At 31.2% G+C, this 23,176-nt stretch overlaps 1 protein-coding gene across 3 annotated transcripts in view; it reads right to left on the bottom strand.

Annotated features, from left to right (window-relative positions):
* Nucleotides 1–23,176, bottom strand: part of Rsod (superoxide dismutase family protein Rsod) — a 271,460-nt gene that overhangs the window by 196,520 nt on the left and 51,764 nt on the right. For all 3 annotated transcript variants that reach the window (XM_087407501.1, XM_087407503.1, XM_087407502.1), the window contains 2 exons: nucleotides 22,084–22,303; nucleotides 21,676–21,955 (listed from right to left, as the gene is read on the bottom strand). In XM_087407501.1, coding sequence (XP_087263627.1) covers nucleotides 21,676–21,955; nucleotides 22,084–22,303 — 500 coding nt within the window. The remainder of the gene's footprint in view (nucleotides 1–21,675; nucleotides 21,956–22,083; nucleotides 22,304–23,176) is intronic.

Genomic DNA, 23,176 nt, shown 5'->3' with positions numbered 1-23,176 from the left:
GACGCCATGTTTTAGCGAAATTCTGCGAGAGAGAAAGAGATATACGGTCTCAGTCTATCCAACAGATTGTCAGTTTTAGGATTAGGTGCAACAGCATTGAACGACATAGATACATAAAGATACATTGATAAAAATAAAGTTATCGAAATTATTTTAGAAATATGGTTGGATGTACAATACTGTTTTGTAACAATTCATTAAAAAAAGAATATGTTTATAAAATATAATTCCGAAAGACACAGAACGCCGAATGAATTGGTTAAAGAGTATAAATGACAAATATAAAAATTGAACACTGTCAAAAAATTCATCTGTATGTGAGGTAAAGTAATTTATTCTTTATAAATAATGTATTTAAAATATTAAAATAAAAATGTAACATAAAATATACACAGATTAATTATAATATCTGAAGATACGATAGTGTCTTGGCACTAAGTATATGTATAGTTATCACATTGGTTACGAATTTAATTCTTTCTCTTTTTGTCGTAATCTTTTCAATTATATATCATTGCATTGTGAGTCTAAATCAAATAATATGATAATTAGGATATTTTATATATAATATTTTATGAAATGGTATATACATATATAATATTTTTCTGAATTTTTGATTTCTTTTATATTATTACAGATGCATTTTACTCTTAAAATGTGGGAACAGAGAATGGATAATAAACTAGCGCATCTAATAGCGCAAATAATATGCAATAAATAACGTTTTATATAAAATAATGTGCAATATTACAAAATGTACAATATTGCAATAGTACAAAATAAATGAAATTTTATAATAAATAATATATGTAAAAGTTTTATTATTTTATATACAATATTATATATTATTATTTTATATACGATATTTATTTATTATCATTTTTTAATTTGTCACAATTTTGGAGCATTTTTTAGTATGAATTCAAAATTTAGAAAATAATGCGTTTAAAAAACTGGAGGGAATGGCTAAAATATGGCGGACCAATCACAAGTGATACCCGTATGGCGTCACTCTGATTGTAGGCTCTCTAATCTAGACCTCACTCACACCATGTTGAGCCTTCGCATACATGTAAAAAGCGAACACAGGGAGAGCACATCAGTCTCACTCGACGACAAAAGTAGGCAAAAGTAGGACCCGTAAATCATTTACTGCATTTCATGTTCAACTAAATCGACGTATATTTCAATCAAAAGCTCATATCGCCACCAAACAATGCTTACGCGTACCGTATCTACATCGAGGTGTTAAATTATACTTCACCTGCAAAAACCTCCCATCTAACTTTTTGCTTATAGGACACGGATATCCCCGGTTACATGGATGACACGTTAGACTCGTCAAATCCAAATACAGTGCTCGAGAGAGAATACGCGCAATACAAGAAAATCATGCGCTAGATCTCCTTCACTGCAATGTGTTCAATCAAAATAAATTTTTAATCAACGAAGTGGAAGTTAGAATGAGACTCGTACAATCGAAAGATTCATTTTGCCTTATGGAGAGTAAAACGATATCAAAAATATGCATTCTTGACGCCAATCTACTCATAAGAAGACCAAAAATAAGTCCGGGTGTAATACTCGCACACGCTATAATGCTGAGTAAATAAAATCGCCAAGTATCCCCTTACGAGAGTCGAAGTTAAAACATTCATGTCGGCGTCGTGAGGGAATCGATAGACAATGCAATACTCGGACAGCTGCCGAAACGAATAATAGTCGGCTTTGTCGATAACAAGGCGTTTAACGGCGATAGAAAATTGAACTCGGTTAATTTAAAAAATTACGGAATAAATTTCTTTTCACTGTAAGCCGATGACATGCAAATTTCCAATAGACCTATACAGCAAAATTTTTCGAAAGATGAGCCGCTCTACGTTGAAGCTTATCACACATTCTCGGGAATCATTCACTTTCTGAATGAGGGTAATTCTATAAGTAAAAACGATTATGACAACGGCTACACTCTTTTCACTTTCGATCTTACTCCAGATCTATTCACTAATTGCACAGGACATTGGAATCTCGTAAAACATGGAAGCTTACGATTAGAAGTGAGATTCGAAGAAGATCTTTCCGTGATTATTAATTGTCTTCTATGCCATTTGATAATGTTTTAGAAATCGACTCCTCACGTCATTGTCGACTTTTCCGGTTAGCCTTATGGCTTCCGCGAGAAAATTATTTTCCCTTATTACACATTTTTTTCTCATCTAATTGAACGCAAGATGACAAAAAAGCTTCAATCTCGCTCGTGACACTAAGGCCAATGTTCCGTGACGTAAAAAGAGTAGCGAAAATACGAATATCATAATGGATATAGTCATTGACATACAAGGTTTTCGCGATGTCGAAGAAAACTTTATTCCGAAAGAAGTTGCAGTTCTTGTGCGACGATCATCGGACATTGGATTATGACATCATCTTGTTATTTGACGATTTACCCGAAAGAAACAAGAAAACAATTGGCTTACACGAAATTATCACGGAATCGAATGATACGTTAATCCTAAATACTTTACGATACATCTACAAGACATTACACTACACGCACGCTACATGTATACTAAAGGATAAGAGAAGACACGTTATGTGAGTAACGTCTATTCTCCAGAAACGTATATAATCTGGAAAGAATTTCTCCGGCTTTCAAATATCTATCAGATTTCGTGGATAACGCTGCACGTATCACAGATATCGAACCAACGTCGAATCACATTGCGCCTTACGCAATGAAAGGTTGGCTAAGTATACGAAATAGCAGCAATTCAAATTAGCCTTCCTCAGAAAATTGGAGCGAGATCGAGAGCGAAAAAACAGACAGCGGGAATTTTTCAATTCAATTTAAAAATCAGAAGAAACATGATATCATCTACAACATTGAAGGAAAAATATCGTGACAGAAAAGACGAACCAGAGTGAGGACAAACAAACGACAGACGAGGAGAAAAAAGATCTTCTAAAATTCGACTCGTCAACTAATAGAGATAAAGCTAACACTAGCGTTTCACAAACGTCGAGCATTTTTGGGAATTCTACATCAAATGTGCTAGCAAAAGAAGTACATTTTGAATTTACGCAAACATTTCCTCTCTCACACTCTCCGACGATGAGAAATGAATTCGCTGGAAATTTTAAACGCATTACATCATCTCATAATCAGTATTCGACATGCGGGGGTCTATCCAGGTCGACTGCCATTGTCGATGGCAGATCACTAACATGGACGATCACTATTGACTTGGCCAATACTGAATCGCCTTCTACATCGACGAACACGAAAAGGAATTTCCATAGCTACGGCTTGCCACCCTTAGAGCCAAGATTCCTCTTACGACTTCGACGAAACTCCACCACGTATCGCTGGAATATAATGTAGCGATAACGCTACAAGGAATACTTTCTTAAACTTGTGGACCATATTGCTGTGTATTTCTACATATTATATGTAATGGCTTTAATCTTAGCCAATTTTCTTAATCTGTTTACCTCTGATTGTAAGCGAAATGACCGTACAGTTTGGTCGTACAGTTATTTCATAAAATTTTTCTTCATTGTAAACATAAATTCTCATGCTGTATGCCGTCATGTTCAAACATGTACTCTTTCAAAAAAGTAAAATAATTATTTCATGTAATATCTCTTTTAAATAAACGTTTTGAACTTGTAAATATTGCTTATTTCTTACTCCTACCTCCTTCATTTACAATAGATACATTTTCTCTTATATTATAGATAATGTACATTAAATACATAAAATATAAAAAGAATTTTTTTAAGGTAATACTCGAAGACGTTGCGTTAAACATGTTCGTTCTTGTTTTTTGCCTCTTTTTTCTTCCGAGCAAAAGTAAGAACCCCTAGAGTCGTAAATTTTTGTATAAAATCTCATCTCTTATAAATAAAAAAACATTTACTAAAACATCAACACGTCGGAGACATTGTGTCGCGCCAACAAAAAAAAATGATCGTCATAAAACCGTTCACTATTCATGCCCAATGTTCGTACTTTATCATCATGAAAAAAATGTTACAGTTCCAACCTCCACTCCATTTTTTCAGACTTTACTCTCCATTTTGTCAGAGATCCTTTACCACCCCTTTCTCCAATCACCTCGTGGGTAAGTACGGTGCGAATCAATCAGATCTTTGTCAAGTATAGGGCGAACCAATCAGAACACACCATTTAATTATCCTATTACTTTCACCCTTCGACCAATCAGAGCGCGCTCTTTTTCCAGGCCAACCTGTCTAGGCCACGCCCACGGTACCGAAAAGAGACGTGGAGAGGGTTTGTTTTGATGCTGTCCATATACTACTTATACGTGAAATCCGAATTCGATTCTCGACCTAGATAATATCTTTCGCAATAAATTCTTTATAGCTTTTAATTTAATCGGGGAATTATTATCTCAGATTAATTAAATTACAAATCCGAAAGTAATTGGCGTGCAGTCTATTTCTGAAACAATTGTAATTAACATACATATTGATATATTACTCAAACATCTAACATAAATCAATCTACAAGGACTCATTTAAAATTAAATAGCTTATTTTTTATGATATGATGAATTCACAAATAATTTTTTTTTAAGCTAAAGGATGGAGTATTATATACGTAATATATAACGTATATAATATTTATAACATATATAATATTTCAAAATTAGACATTTTTTTCTAAAAATCACTAATCAAAAACTGTGACACCGGCCCCGGTCTTCTCTACTCTTGGCAAACAATATATGTTGGACGTCTTTTTATAAAAACACAAATTATTTTTTATATACAGTAATTTTTGTTTTACAGCAGAAAATTTATTTTTAAAGCAGAGAATTTTTATTTTAAAGCAGATAATTTGTGTTTTTAAAGCAAATACTTAACCAAAACAAATTCTTTGTTATAAAAACATAAACTACATAAAAAATAATTTATATTCTTAAAGCAGAAAATGTCTTTTACAGCAGAGAATTTGTATAATTAAAGCAGAAAATACTTATTCTAGCCTCACTTATGTGTTCCTCCATGTCATTGATGTGACAAATTTCCTAATTCAAAATCATCAATTTTAACGATGGTTCACGGGGCAAAGCAACACTTCTTTTGTCAGATTTGTTCATTTTGTTCAAAAACACGTCAAATGGGCCTAATTTTATCAACATTTAAGGTGAGGAAGCTAAACTCAACAATTATCTGTTTTATTATTACCGAGACACTTAAAGTTTACTGATCCTGTAGTTTGAACCAATCGAGACACTATTATACAGACGCAGCGCTCGCTGATCATGTATTATTTTTTACGCGAAAACGCATCGATTAAAAATATTTTTATCAATAATAATTTGATGTAACCGGAGTACTTTAACCACAATTGCACTTATTCACTCCTCCGTGAATGCGTGACCGTAAACTTCACTTATATAATCTCTGCAGAATGTAGAATATGTGAAATGTGCAGAACCGTCGTAGCTCTCGCAACACTCGCTGACCATGTAACCATGTATTGCTAGCGCCACATTTGCCTTTTTTACGCCAAAAATTCCAAAAGAACATTTCACTACTCCGTAGCGGTGACGAAGACGACGTTTCTTACATTAAAAAAATTAAAAGTTTCAAATTTGGATTTTGCGATGCAATATCTCTGCTCGTAGGGCACATAGAGAAAAAATAAAAGCACATACAATAAATGGAGTGTATTCTATCGATTAAGTGTATATAGAACGTGATTCGTTCTAATTGAGATATAATAATCTCAGTCCCCTGCAATTCGCCGGCTCGCGTAAAGTAGTCACGGCAATGTCTCGCGCCTTGTCTTAGCATCAAGACCACTACCATGTCTCCTGATATAAAAGTAAAGTTGATTCAATAGAAAAACGATGTCAAAATAACTGTTAAGAATTTGTTGATATTTCAATATCGAATCGACATAAAGTTTAACTTTATTTCAATCTCAGTTTCGATATTGATTCACGTCGTATCAATTACATATTTTTGGGATATTACATACTCAAATCGAAGGACGATACTTCCGTGACTTTTTTTGTTAGCTAGGAAATGATAATAAAAAGCGATTTATTCGCTATCGATCTCCATTTGTTTATAACTTAATATTGAATATTTATTAACTGAGCTAGGAAATGATAATGAAAAAGCGATTTATTAATCGCTATTTATTATATTTGTAATTAATATTGAACAAACGGAGATCGGATGGAAACGAAATTATATGCTGGTGTTTGTTAACTAAATTAGAAAATGATAATGACAAAGAAATCTATTCGCTCTCGATCTCCAATTGTTTATAACATAATATTTAACAAAAAGAGATTGAATGAAAACAAAATTATACACTATATTTATTAACTAAGCCAAAAGATAATGACAAAGCAATCGATCTCAATCTTCATTTGTTTATAATAATATTTAACCCTCTGTTGGCAAGATAAACGTATCTAGTAAGGTGAGGTCGATTCGACTCCATGTTCATTTTTCATCTAATGTATAAAATGAGTGGAAGAAATAAATAGTAACAAAACAAACAATAAAACTTGACTCTTTGTTTATTTATAGATAAAATTTTTAAATAAAAATAGTTTTGTACATTTATACTTTATACTTTAAATTAAACAAAAACCGATTTGACTAGTGAGATCAACGAATCATGGGAACATTTTTACCCCAACTTATCAATAAAGGATTAACAAAAAAAGGATCGGATTGAAACGAAACTATACGCTAGTATTGTTGACTAGGAAATGATAATGAAAAGCGATTTATTTGTCATCGATCTCTGTTTGATTATAAATTAATACAACAAAAAAGAGAGAGAAACGAAAATGAAATTATACATTATATTTGTTAACAAAATCGGAGAAAAATAATAACAAAGCGATTTATTCGATCTCAATCCTCATTTGTTTATAACTTGATATTTAACAAAAGGAGATCAGATGAAAACGAAACTATACGCTGATATCTATTAACTAAGTTAGGAAACGATAACAAAAAAGCGATTTATTCGACATCGATATTCATGTGTTTATGACTTAATATTTGACAAAAAGAGATTGAAACAAAATTATATGTAGGTATTTATTAACTATGGGAAATAATACTAAAAAAGCAATTTATTTGTCATCGATCTCTATTTGTTTATAATTAATATTTAACAAAAGAAGATCGAGCGAAAACGAAATTATATAATATTATATTGTATTTGTTAACTAAGCTAAAAAAATGATAATAAAAATGCGACTTATTCATCCTTGATCTTCGTTTGTTTATAACTTAATTTTGTTTTATATAAAATAACAAATATGACAATTAATATTTAAAATCAAAACAAAGATATACATAAAATTTAATATGTATACAGTAAATTATACGCTTGTATTTGTCAATTATTATTCTTTAAAAAATACAAATGACCGTTGTTTTGACATTTTAATCAACTCAAGTAATTATATTTTTAATTCTCCTTTAAAACTTATTATATCAAAATTATATCACATAGAAAAAAGGACAATAAGGGACGATTCCTCCTCCAAATTTCGTCCAAACACATAAAAATCTATTTCTTGAGATCAATTATAAGATAAAATATTTATAGGAAGACGTTCATCATTAAAAAATACTTGATATCAGTACAAACTTACTTTTTTAAAAAAGATAAAGAAAAGGCGCTAAGAATGTACGTGCTTCTCGATTAACACTTAAATGTCCAATTAATAACAGTTTTAATTCTTCTTCGAGAATATCCTTATTGAAGGTCTTCTTATTCCAACCAAAAGCAGTTTTCTCTCTGTCAAAAATTATTACTCCTCAAAAAAAAACTAATGTATCAAATTAAAATCAAGATGCTACAGTCTTAAGTTAAATTCTATCAAATTAAAAATAAAACCCAAGTGGTACATCTTTGTTGTTTATTAACTCTATGTATCATTCGTATAAAAGATTTGATATCAACATCTAGCGCTAAATTATATCTCAAATCACATTAAATAAAAAATACAATCTATAATTGCATTATTTTGTCCATTCAAATGTTGACAAAAAGTTAAAGAAGTATATACTTGGCACTGCTAGGTTGAATAATAAAAACTATATAGATTGAATAATAAAAACAATTTAAAAATTATAAGTTGTAGTTAAAAAAATAAATAACAAGAGATAATTACAATTTTAATGTAATAATAAATTTAATCTAAATGTTTTTTTTACACTAAATAAAAATATGTGACACTGAATAAAAATAAAGCTTTTCTGCTTGTTTTTTTCATTTTCACAACGCAAATCTTATAAATCCAAATTTATTTATCTTTAACTTAAATCTAATAGTTTGTACAAATTTCGTAACTTATACGACTGTTTAATCAAATTGAATGTATACTTACACACGATACTCTCATGCGAATGTTTCTAATTTTTCTTTTTTTAAATTTTACATTCATGTTTTTAATACCATGTTACACTGTAATCTGGCAAAGTCAAGTATTTACTTCTTCAACTTTTTGGTAACTTTTTGGTAACATTTGAATAGTCATAACGCAATTATGGATTGTATTCTTTAATTAATTTGGTATGGGATTCAACTTAGCGCCAGTTATAGATATCAAATCTTTTATACGAATAATACACATCATTAGAGTTAAGTGAATAACAAAGCTAATATCACTTGAGTTTTACCTTTCAATTTGATAGAATTTTACTTATTATTAATTAAAACTGTAGCATCTGGATTTTAATGTTTCATTTGATATATTAGTTTCTTTTAGAGCAGTAATAATTTTTGACAAAGAAGATTGAAGCTGCTATTACTTGGATTAGACTAAGAAGATCTTCCATAAGAATATCCTCGAAAAACTAAAACTACTATTAATTGAGTTGGACAATTAGATATTTATTCGAGATATTATAATTATCTTTTTTGAAAAAAAAAGTAAAAAAAGACGCCAAGTGTGTGTACTCTTTTAAAAAAAACCGTCACGTAATAAATTATTATACTTTAACAAAAAATCACTACATAAATTATTATATTGGGTGTTCAAAATAAACCGTTACAAATTTTTATCTCGGAAACACATCATTATTGAGAAAAATTGTTTAGACAAAAATGATAGAGTTCGAAAAGATCTTTTTACTGATTTTATCAATTTGACTTTGGATAGCGTCGCCAAGGTTAGATCAAGATCACGTCGATTTTTTAAAATGGAACACTTTACTTATGATTCTAGCATCTAATAGCTAATATCGAGCTTTCCAAAACATTATAAAGTTTTTATTGAGTACTTTTCGAGTTATGATGCTTGAAAGTTTCACTATCACTGGCATTAGCATTACCTAAGGTGTCCGACCGACAGTTAAAACCTCTTGAATGATGTTCAGGATTATGTCCTGGATAACATTTGTCAAGATCAAGGCCATAGGAGATTATTTCTCTTACTTCCACTTTTTCACTAAAAATGAAAATAAGAGGTACAACATCCAATAGCTTTGATCTTAACAAATGATATCCAGAATATGATATCTTGAATAACATTCAAGAGATTCTAGTCATCGGTCGAACACCTTGGGTAATGCTAATACCGATAGTACTGAAACTTTCAAGCATCATAACTCAAAAAGTTCTTAACAAAAAAATATTTTCTTGTAACGTTTTAGAAAGCTCTCGACATCATCTACTAGATTTTGGAAACAAAAGTAGGAGTAAGATTTAATTTAAAAAAATTGATCTGACCTTAATCTGATCTTGGCTACGTTATCCAAAGTCAAACTATAATAGTAAGATTAGAAAATAGACTATTTTGAATTCTACAATCATTGTCTGAACAATTTTTCTCAATAATTCTGTGTTTCCGAAAAAAATTTGTAACACTTTATTTTGAATACATGGTATAATTAAATAATACTTTTATAATTTAATGTACTTTTCAAAAAAAGAATGAAATGAAACTTCGCACCAATTGCAAAAAAAAACATAAGTTTTCTTATTTATACTTGTACTTTTACCAATGACATTCAAGTGATAGTATCTTTGAATTTCCATTCAAATATTGTTATATTCCAATCAAAATGATTGTACTTTTATTTCTTAAAAAAATAATATTACTTTAACGTAATATTCCAGATTAAAGGATCCTCTTTCAATGACCTTGACTTTGATATACATTAATAAGATCGTGACCCTGAGTAACCTCCAACAGGTTTTAGTCATCCTTCGTTACTTGTTAAAAAGTTACTAAAAAAGGAAAGTTTGAAAAAAGATGTCTTTCACTATATAGAACAAAAATTTCCTACTTTAAAATATATTTTATGACTGTTCATGCGAAGCGACTCTCACCTCACCTCCCCTCTGCTTTGAGATGCATAACCTCCACGCAAAGCAACTTGGCGAGATGGAATGAAACTTATTTTGCATAGGAAGTCATGTACCCCTAAACAGGGAGGAGATGGGGTGAGAGTCGCCTCGCGTAGAAGTCGTGTACCCCTGAAACAGGGGAGTGGTGTGAAAATCATTTCGCGCGAAAAGTCGTAAACAAGGAAGGGAGTATAGAATAGTTTTATAGAATATTATATATAGCAGAAATAAAACGTTATTTTCCAAACTTTCTTTATTAATAACTTTTTAACTAATAAGGAGTGACGAGTAAAACTTGTTGGAGGTCATAATCTTAATAATATATGACCAAGGTCATTGGAGGGAGGTCCCCTAATCTGAAGTATTATCTATTTTAATTGTAATAAATGAAATCCAAGTGATACTCTTTGAATTTCTATTTTTCATATTCCATTTTCCTATTAAAAAATTTTTTTATTTCAATTCAAGTGATGTATAAGGGAGAGTGGGCATAAGTCGTTTTTTTTCAAAATATGAAAAAAAATGATTTAATCTGGTGTTAAACAAATATAATCGCTTTCTTACTTAAGTGTATCTACTTATTTATCTATAAGATCCATTCAACAGAAAAATAATATTTAGTTATTAACAGAGATTTAATCACCATTTTTCATAAACAAGAAATTCTGCTTTTTCAAAATAACGATTTTGAAATGTCATTACTTATTTTAAAAGCGTTAAAGATGTATTAAATTACACTCGTTAACAAAATTATCGCATAGGTAAATTTATATTAAAACTTCGCATAAATTCAAATAAGCGTAAATGTTCGTATTTAGAGGTTTTATTTTTTCATTTTCAAAGATAAAGTATGTACTTTACGAAGTACTTTAATGGATTTTGAATCTATCCTTACGTCTACCTGGCATCTTTTAAAAAACGTTTTTTTTTTTTTAAGAAATTTGCTTAGTTTAACGCATTCTACAGGGGTGGAGTAAATTTTTCAAGTTTGATACACAGTATCTCCTCGAAAAAAAAATCGTATAAAATTCAATTTTTTTTTAATTTGTAAGAGAAAAGGCCATACTTTACATTGATTATCATGACCTTTACGAAAAAAATTTACTCCACCCCGTAGAATGCGTCAAATTGTAAATTTCTTAAAAAAAGAAATATTATCTTTATTTTTGAAAGGATATATGCCAGGTAAGGATAGATCCAAAATCCATTGAAAGCTTCGTAAAATACAGATTTTATCTTTGAAAATAAAAAAAAATTTTTAAATATGAACAACTTTTAAGTAGTTACATTTTGAATTCATGCGAAATTTTGATATTTTATCTATGCGATAACTTTATTGACAAATATCTATAAGTTTTAATACAAATAAAATCAAAATGTCATCTTTTGATAAATATTATTTTTTTAGAAAATTAATAAATGTGCAAAAAATAGAAAATATTTCTAATTAAAAACATTTATTGCAAAAGAAATGAAAATTTCCCTTATTGACACATGAAGTATGAGCAGTCAGAGTACTATTGCAGTCAGAGTACAATTTGCAGTGATACCCGTCTTTATTACGTACAGAATAACTTAAACATAATAGATGATTGAACATAAAGAATGAAATATGGAAATTGAGTCGATAAAATGTTTCAGTTATATCTAGCAGCAACATAACTACGAACTGGAATGCTGTTTTATAAAAAATACATATGTTTTATAAGAAATATATGAAAATCTATTTATCTACAATAAATATACACATTCGACTGACAAAAAAAATTTTTTTTAATCGACCTTTCAGTTCATAAGCTTCCATTTCATGCCAAAAAAACACCCCTAAATTTTTATTAGAATATATTAAGATTTAGAGATCTAATAAACGATTTTTAAATTAAAGTTTCGATTTTCTTTAATATATATTTGATTTGATACAAAAATGATTTAATCTAGATTTTAAATATAGTACTATATGTTTTTTCGGTCGCTACGATGTCATAATTCATTTAGTTTTACGATATACGTCTTAAGAAATATAGCTCTATTAATGTGAAAAATGATCAAATTTTAAATTGAAAGTCGATCTTAGCAAAGTTCCAAGCGTTCAAATGGATCGTTATTCCTCTCAAATTATAGGTCTGTTCACCCAGAACAAGATCCAGTTGGAATTTTTCCGGGACCTCCTATAGGGTCTTTAAAAGTTGCATTTAAGTGAATTATAGAACATTGTAAGAGATTGAAAATTTTTTTTTACAAGTTCTAAAGTATACCGCTTTGTAGTTTTGACATCCTCAAATCAAATGCCTCAATTTGACACTAAAGAAGTCTTTATTAGAAAATTAAATGAGTACATAATACAAAAAAGATGTGATAAGAGAAAAATTAAAATTTGATCATTTTTTTCACACTGATTGATGTAAATAGGATATAGAAAAAGAGCGCAGTGAGTTTAGCAAAGAGACAGAGTATGCTGATACAGAATATAATTTTATGAAAAAACCTTTGGTACAAAACATGTGATAGAAAGAAAACAAAACGAAGAAGAAGCAGCGCTTCCAATAAAAGAGTTTCGACTGTCGATAATCGATATATATATATATATTATATATATATATCGATTATATATATATATATATATTATATATATATATATATATATATATATATATATATACATGTATATAAGCTTTAAGGTCGAATTTACTATTTCCAACACTCCCACTTAAATTCAACTCAATCTTTAAATTTAAGACCTAACTTGATTGCACAATAATAATGTTATTTTTCACGACGGGCTTGGTTAGAAAATCAGCGACCATATGTTCAGTTTTAGTGTAATTCAAAACTATATTGCCCTTAGATATTTATTCACAAACAAAATGGTGTCGAATGTCTATGTGTTTACTTCTGGTGCGATAACAGTCATTCATTGATAAATCAATTGCGCTCTTGTTGTCGCTATAAATCCTGCATGTATTAGGATTCAACTCTTTATGAAGATTTTTGAGCCATAACGCCTCCTGCTGCTCAATGACATATACTCGGCCTCACTCGTTGAAAGAGCCACGGTAGGTTGTCTTTTAGTATTCCATGATACCAGATTATCAAACGCCTGGAAGATATAACTGATTTTCGATCATTCAGGTCGTTTTCCCAATCAGAATCAATATCCATTGATTTCATAGTTCTTTGACCTTTGAAAGATTAGCTTTACTCCTTTGATTCCCTGCAAATAACGGAAGATTCTCTTTACTACGCTCCAGTGAGACTATCCTGGATTATTGTTGTATCGACTGCAAACGTTAAGCATAATTTATGTCCGGACGTGAAATTTGAGCTGCATATAAAAGACTTCCAATAGCTTCTTGGTAGGGAATTTGATCCATATCTGTCTTTTCTTTCATAGATTCAATCTTTAACAATTTCACGTTGAGATCCATGGTGCTTGAATTGCAATCAGACATTTAGACATAATTTCTTTAAAATCTTAATTGATGTACTCTTCTTAATCCGCTATAATCTGTTCTTTGTTATAATCTCTCTCTGTATAATCTTTATTATCTTGCCTTTACTCAATACGCATGCTAAGCACTTGTCGCGCTTCTCCCAGATCCTTCATTTTGCGTACCTGGTCATTAATTCTTTCTTACTTTGATTTCTTCTCTGAACATTGTTCCAAAAGATAAGAATATCGTCAACGTAGATTGCCATTACGATTTGTAGATATATTATAGTAAATACACGGATCTGCTTTTGACCTTTTTAATCTAATATCCTTGAGGTTTTCATTTATCTTCTCATACCATTCATGCGACTGGCTTGTTTTAATCTGTACAAGGAAGACGACCAACCCATTGATCCTGTTGGATCCTTCTAGTTGTAATATATTAATCTCATGCTTCAGTTCTCTTTGTAAAAATGCTGTAACATCCATCTGATCTATACAGTAAATTCAAATTAACTGCCATTGCCAGAAGATATCTGATCGAATCATAACAAACGACTGGAAAGTATGTCTCATCAAAATCAATATCCTTTTTTTGAGCACATCCTTTAACTACGTGCTTTGTAGATTTCGTTTGTACTGTCTCTCTTTTTCTTAAAAACTCATTTACAGTTTAATGGTTTTTTGTTTGAGGGTAAATTCGTCAAATCCCATGTTCAATTCTCCAATAGAGCATTGTATTCACGTTGCATTGCTTCCTTCCAGAATTTCGCATCTGCTCTGCTGAAAGCCTCTTCCACTGTTTCAGGATCATCCAACGTTTCGAGATCATTCAATTTTGCAAGATAAACAAAATCTTTATGACGATTAAGTTTTGGTACTCTTTGACCGACGAGGTGCTGATACAGGTACGTTAGCTTCATCTTTCGGATCGTCATTATCGCTGCTGTCTTCGGAATAAAGATATTCTTGCGCATTATCAAAATCTTCTATATATCCATCATTTATAATCTCTTGTTCGTCAGAACTGTCATCTTGATTTTGGTTGTTTTCCGAAACTCCTACTGAACCAAAATCGATCAGGAATTAACTGAAGTTTTTTTTGTTCTTTCATCTTCTGTGAGTTTGTGCTTTGGTCTTCCATAAATATGATCTCGACTGATTATTATATCTCTAGTTGTCTTATTAAATAGTCTATATCCTTTGATGAACGTCGTAATATCCAACCATGACACATTCTATTGATTTAGGATCCAGTTTCTAACATTTTGCTTCGGAACGTGTATCATTGCTTTTGAATCAAAAATTTGCAGACATTCTAAATTCGGTTTGCATCCAATTCAAATTTCTTCTGGCGTCTGATCCTTTAAACCTCGAGATGGCGAGTGATTGATGATATATGCAGCTATATTAATTGCCTCGGCCCATAGAGCACAATCTAATTTTGCATCAAACAACAAACAACATTCCTTTTCAATCAAAGTACGATTCATTCTCTCTGCCAGGCCATTTTATTCTGGCGCATAAGATACTGATTTCTGATAGATTATACTTACTTTATTTAAAAAAGTTTCAAAACCTCCGTTTACGTATTCGGTGCCATTGTCAGTCCTGAGTGCTTTGATTTTTTTTTATGTTGATTTTCAAATGAGAGATTCTTAAATGATTTGAAATGACTTAAAGCTTCATCTTTACTTTTAAGTGTATAGACGTAAACTTTTCGCGAAAAATCATCAATAAAAGTTAGGAAGTATTTAGCACCTCCAATGGAGTTGACTTGTAACGGCCACATAAATCTGAGTGAACTAATTCTTTAGCTCTATTTTCAATATGTTTAAAGGACAGTCTCAACTGCTTATCCTTGATGCAAATTTCACAGCGTCTAAAGTCTACTTTTTTTACTTCAGATTTATTCCAGAAACCATGCCTTTAACCGGCCTTTGAAGACTTCCTTCACCGATGTGACCGAATCTGCGATGCCATAAATTGCTGTCATTTTGTTGATTTAACTAACGCAGCATACTTGCTTCCAAGAAGCAGTAGCGATCACTTGGTTACGACTATTGAATATTTTATATTCGTCTAAGTCAAAAACTACTTTATTTTCTTGTTTTGTCATTTCGCTCACTGACAAAAGATTCGTGACTAAATCTAGAAACGTACAAAACATCTTTAACTTTAACAGTGGCAACTGACTCGTTTATTGAGACATTTAAATGTACATCGCCTTGACTTTCAATTGGAATTCGTGTTTTATCTGCTATTATGACATCTTCATCCTTTAGTTTATTGACATCTACCATCCAATCATGACATTTAGTCATATGTGCAAACGCTCCGGAATCAATGTACCATTCATTTGTATTCACCTCACAAGTAACAACAGAGTGGATTGTTTGGATGAATCATTTTCTTCCTTTGCAGACGACTTTTTCTGTCGATATTTTATTTATTATTTTTCTTACTGCGACAATCCTTAGCAAAATGTCCATGTTTCCATACTAACTCCTTTGAGTTTACGGTGCCAAAAATCTCTGATACAAAACATGCGAAAACAAACATGCAAAGAAAGAAAACAAAACGAAGAAAAAGCAGTGCTACGCAATCAACAAAAGAGTTTCGACTGTCGATAATCAATATATATATATACTTCAAATTTACTATTTCCAACACTAATAAGGCTATATTTCTTATGGCGTATACCATAGAACTTAATGAATTATTGCATCGCGTTCAGCTAAAAAAAACATACAGTACCATATTTAAAATCCAGATTAAGTCATTTTTGCATCAAATCAAACATGTATTAAGGAAAGTCGAAACTTTGATTTAAATCGTTCACTAGCGAAAAATTTAATATTCTTTGATAAAAATTTAAGAGTGTCCTTTTGTCATGGAAGTCTTTGAGAGGCCGATTAAAAAAAAATTTTTTTTTCCTTGTCAGGTAATGCGCATGGATGCTCCTCGAAGTAGGAGACTGCATCTAAAGACAATCTTGTGTAGAATCATATATTGACCACGTGTATCTCTGAGAGAAAGAATCGGAAGCACTGAAAAGAGGTAGGCTAATCTGGCTAACAAAAATTTGGAATGACGTCACACCCAACCCGAGACGAAACATGTCCGTCTCGGTTCGCGCTCGTCGTAAGGCTCTCACAGAACATACACGAGACTCTCTTCGCCGATCAGACTGTAAGCTGTTCATTTCAGTTTTCAGTATTTTATTATTTTTTGAAAATTTCCCAAGCTTTCTTGGATAAATAAGTATTTTTTCATGAATCTACGAACTTTTTAAACAACTGCATAGGTTTCAAAAGTGTCTATTCAGGGCCAATTTTTGGCCATTTTTACACTCCCTCCTTTATTCAACAATTTGTAATAATTTTACAATATTATCATTACACTATTAACTCTTTTATTAATCGATTACACTTAATCTTCGATACACATAACGTCAAACGCGCGATCTCCGCGATGACAGCCGCTCATGAAGTAAGCGCAGCAAGAGAACCAATCACAGAAAAACGATAACAATAAACTTCAAGAGATGCGAGTAATCGACTTACATCTCCTTTTTTAGAAAGGAAAAGTACAATTACTTAGATTGCAATATAACAATCTTTGAATAGAAATATAAAGATACTGTCACTTGGATGTTTTTTTAAAAATACAAGTATAAGAAAATATATGTTTTTTTCGCAATTGGCGCAATGTAAACATTTCATTTCATTTTTTTTAAAGTATTATATATATTATTTAATTATATAATGATTTATGTAATGATAAATTTTTTTTAAAGTATAATAATTTTATATTTCGTTTTTATTATTTTCCCACTGGAGCCCTTTCTTTGTGAAGGTGTGCGTAGAACAAATTTGATACTGGCGTATCATTGTTTGAAACTATGTTTTCATTTAAAATTCTAAATTTTTATTAAACAGATTGTATTTATAACTATATTATTTCTTTATAATTATAAAGTTTCCTTACAATTATAATATGAAAAACATCAATAAAGAATATTTTACATTTCATGTCTACAAATTTTTCAATAAGCGTGCCATTTTTTTACATTGTGATTCGTGTTATCATAGTGAGAGCAAGTTAACTTGAACCAATCGAAAACATGAGCTGATAGTCAGATTTTTCTAAATGAACCTACTCTATACGTATTTATAAAATGATCGTTTTCGATACATGAACCAAATGATGAAATATAACATTCGAAATTATTAAATCTCTCAATAAATGGCTGAATTGACCATCTTCTGAGTAGTCTGAATCAACAACTTGAGTTTAAATTATATAATAAATTATATAATAAAAGTGTTTTTACTTTCTACGTACTTTATAGAGATATCACGATATGAAATCCGAAATGTCAAACTTTTAAAATACATCATCATCATCATCGCCCTCGGAAATGTTGTCCGTTTCATGGCAGATGGCACTCGCCATCCTATGGTATATCTCCGAAATATCTCCATTGTCATGCAAACGAGACAATCAAGTGCAACTTCAATATATATACACCAAAGCTATACGCAAGCCATTACCGCCATCATCAATCCTCTCCAAGTCACCATCGCTTCCATCGCTCCTTCGCAGGCTGCCACTGCTGCTGCCGTTCCTCAATAGGCCACTGCTCTTTCGCAGGCCACCGCGGCCGCCATCGGCACTCCTAGGTCTACCTTTGCTCCAGGTATTATTTATACAGCTTCCTTTCTGGGATGCATTCCAAAACTTGACTTTGTCAATCCTGATATCATTTTATTCTTGTTATTCATCAAATGTTAAAAATACTTGAAGTTAACAAAGTTGAATTAGAACGCATCTCTGCATACTATTGCAATTGCTACTCTTCTGTTTGTTACCATCAGATCTTCCTTTTATTGCTAACTCTCCACGTACTAATACCTCTACTCATTCCCTTGGTCGCCGCTTCTCGGCGTACCATTTTTATTCTCAACATCTTCGTGCCTAGACCGTCACCGAATCCTATGGTATTTTTACTTACAAAAGTCAACGTAAGTTATAATATATAATACATAATAAATAAATTTCGCAAATATATTGCAAGTCGAAGTGTGTAAAGAGTGATCATAATATATATGTGAATGTCGTAGTTTTCCGTATAAAAATTATACAAAATCAAAATAGATAGATAATATTTTTATTAAAATACTTTCAGAGGAAAATTTTTATTTGTTTTGAGGTCCTAAATTCATATTTTAAGTTTAGCGGTTTAACCTGGGAATACCCTGTATAATTTAAACTCATGTTGTTGATTGAACCTAATCAAAAGATAATTAATTCAGCCATTTATTGAGAGATCGGATAATCTCAAGTGTTCGCAATTTGCTGACTCGTGTAAAGATACGGGACAATTTCGCGCTACACTTGGCGCGAGAATAGTATAATTATACTACCGTCTCTTGATATCTGGCCTCATCGATGTAATAAATGTCATTGTAATACAAATATATATTAGACGTCCATTAATAAGCATGGTGATGACAAACCGTTCGATAAATTTGAGAACCCAAAAGACTCAGATGTAACAACCAAAGGGGTAAAATAAAGGTAAATGTTCAGAAGTAGAGCTCCCCCAAAAACCGTAGTTTTTTTCAGTGATGAACGAAACTAATAATATAAGAGATGTGTATACAATGTTTAAAGAGGGGTTGTGGTTTTTGTAGAAAAAAATTTTATTTAAAGACGAATAAGACAGTTTTATTTTTTATTTGGTAAATACATACTACACTTTAGGTCACATTTCACCGATTTGAGTATCCTTTAGATATGTAGGGGAGAGTATCCCGAGCGATTTCCCGCAAGAATTAAGTGGAGGAAGGGGCGGCATTGGTTCAAGAGACATAGTAAAATAAAGTTCCATAATATATATAGAAGATGACATTGGTATAAGAGGTATATTGCAAAAAGTTTGTATATGCCGTATTAGATACCCTCAGAGTCGCATTTGAGCCGACTTTTGTGTGCATAATTGTAGTTTTAATAAAATTAATAACAAAGAGTGGGAAATATAGGACAAGTCAATAAGTTTTTAGAAAATATATATTAACATAAAACACATTTTTTTTTATTCATTTCTCAACATAGTCTCCTTTCAGCTCGATACACTCGATCCAACGATTCTCCAACTTTTTCAAGCCGTTCGAATAATATGATTTGTTCAACCCATCAAAATAAGCCTCTGATGATGAGCTGCTCTCTGGTGGTGAATCTCTTTCCGAACCATTTCTTCAGGTTTGGAAATAATCGCAGGGAGCTAAATCTGGCGAATATGCTGGGTGGAGAAGCAATTAAGCGGAATTCGTTGAATTTGGCCATCAATGCAGGCTGAGCCCATACATTGTCTTGATGGAAGAGCACATTCTTCTTCGCCAACATTTTTTCTTTAAAATGTTGTTGAAACAGTCCAATAAAGCTACGTAGTAATCGCCATTGATCGTTTACTTCGACGGAAGGTAATCGATATGAATTATATCGCATGCATCCTAAAAAAACTGTGGCTATCACCTATCCGGCCGACTTCACGGTCTTCGCTTTCTTCGGAGCTGGTTCACTCGGTAAAGTCCATTGTTTTGATTGTTCCTTCGTCTCGGGTGTGAAGTAATGCATCCATGTTTCGTCCACAGTAATGAATCGACGCAGAAATTCATCTGGATTGCGTTGAAACATCTCCAAACATTGTTTTAAAATCGTCACACGGTCGCGCTTATGATCTACAGTGAGCAAACGCAGCACCCATCTTACCGATAGCTTTTTCATACCCAATTGTTCGTGTAAAATTAAAATCACTGTGCCATGTGATATGCCTGTGGCTTCAACAAGCTCGCGCACTTTCACTCATCGATCAGTCAAAACAATATCGTGGACTTTATCGATGATTTCTGGCGTAGCAGCCTCAATTGAACGTCTCTAACGAAGTGCATCACATGTGGATGTACGATCACGTTTAAATTCATTCATCCAATTACAATCGCAAACGTTGGTGCAGATGTGCTATAAATATTATCCAACTTGGCTTTGATTTCTTTCGGTGTTAAACCTTCCATATGTAGATGTTTGATCACTGCACGAAACTTATTTTTTTCCAAAAAATACAAAGGTTGTTCGCTTTAATCATCTACAGAAATGAAACCACGCGATGAATTCCGCTCAAAATTTGACAGTAATCAGCTGAAAGATGCTACTTGTCAAAAAGTAATACGACATGACACTGCGAGTGCCCTCTAACAGATTTTCTAAGAACTTATTGACTTCCCCTCGTATTAATATATCTGTCTAATCTTAATGCCGCATTCAAAAGTAAAAGTGTCTTATTCGTTTTTGAAATAAAATTTTTCCCACAAAAATCACAACCCCCTCTTAAAACACAGTATACATGTCTTTTTATAACTAGTTTTGCTCAATATATAAAAAAAAATTACGGTTTTTAGCTTTACTTCTAAATTTATCAAAATAAATTATTATTTGTTAAATAAATTTATGAATAAAGATGCACATCTAATATTTAATCCCGTATATGCGCTGTATCAGCGACTTATGCAATGAAAGTGAATTTTTTAGTTTTAATGACATGCCACAATAGACATTAATTTAAATAATTTAATTGACTTTGTAAAGTTACTGGAGATGGCCTAATAAAAGGTCAAAACGTCTAAGATTTATATGTATTATATTTTATTATTAAAGAGATTATTTTATAACAAAGATCCTGTGAAAGCTCCTTATAGATAGGTTTATACTTAAAATCGTTTAATTTCATAATTTTTAAATTTTATGAAATATTTCATAATTCATAATTATTTACAAATTTCATTATCATATTTAATAAGGCTAATGATATAATTCTTACTTGGTATATGTTGGCTTACGATGATTTATTTTCGTACAGGCCAGAAACGAATCCTCGTGCACAGGATGAAAGATAACTAAGTATAAGTGACGATGTGGACCAAGCAAATTCGTTGGTAGTAAAGATAGTTCAGAATCTCTATAAAAAGTTTTATATCTTTCCTGTGAGTCAATAGCAACTTTTATTTTGCCTAAACGTACATCGACATCTCCAATAGATTTTCCAACGTCAGAATTATTAGGATCGAATACATTTTGGAGTATATTGCAGTTGTTTTTATCTAAACGTAAACATTTTAAAAATAACTATAATTTTATAGATAATTTCAATAACGTACATATAATATGCATTATAAAAAATACAACTAAGGATTATTAGAATTAAATGTAAAATTTTACAGTTACCAACCTTTGCCAGTTTCTAAAATATCAGTAACGTATATTTTCCAATGATGCTCAGTGTAGTTTAGCGACTGTAATTTCTGTTTGTGAATGTGATGTAAATTTGTGTAGATAATTGTATCAAGATCATCGTCTACTTGACTGTCCAACCATCGGAACAAAACTGTTCCAGCAATAGGACCGTGAAAACGTGCCTGAGCAAATTTTTCGATACCTCTTTCAAGAACCTGTATAAAAGTAGTTAATTATTGATAATATGAGATGTCCCAAAACTGACGATAAATATTATATTTTATAGACAGATTTTTTTGTAGCATTTTAAGACAAAAAGTCTAATGTCGAGATTATAACAGTTTCTAAATCAGAGGAGTTTAAAAATTATGAACAATGTGGTTAAAATTTCGCGCTTAGGAACGGCAAGATAGTCCGTGTGAAGATGTTGAACTTTGTTACTGATAAAGACATGAAGCATCTTCGAAGAAGCACCTTTACATTGACTATGGAATCAGGAATTGTGATAATCAGTGTCATGACAATCAGTGAACTGACAATCATGACACTGACAATCTACCATGACACTGACAATCTTGCCATTCCTGATAGGAAAATTCCAGTCCCGTTATTCATAATTTTTTATCTATTCCCATTTAAAAAATATCCTCATAGTCTCCATGAATTCGTCTTTAAAATATTTATCGTCAATTTTGGGACATTTAGTATAATTATTGTGTTATTAATTTTTTGAAATTTTAAATATAAAAGTAATGTAATTTTTAATTAGTCAATTATATATTATATATTATATATTATTAATTATTAATTATATATTATTTAGTCAATTTAAAACAATAATTTTATTAATTTTATCAAGTAAAAATTGACTGATAAAATATTAAACATAAATGAGTGGTCAAATACAAATGAGTGGATAAACGCCATATTCGGTCGAGGATCTTTGTAAATAATTATATTTCTTGTGAATTTAAACAAATTTCGCCTTCAAGATACATATAAATAGACTTTAAAAAATCATTGTTTGAATCCTCAGAAAATAGAAAATAACTATGGTTTGTCCGAGAAGTGATGGGAACATTGCTTGA

The sequence above is a fragment of the Acromyrmex echinatior genome, chromosome 6, assembly GCF_024713525.1.
Source record: "Acromyrmex echinatior isolate Ae372 chromosome 6, ASM2471352v2, whole genome shotgun sequence".
Taxonomy (NCBI): Eukaryota; Metazoa; Arthropoda; class Insecta; order Hymenoptera; family Formicidae; genus Acromyrmex; species Acromyrmex echinatior.
This window is presented reverse-complemented; position numbering and strand designations above follow the sequence as displayed.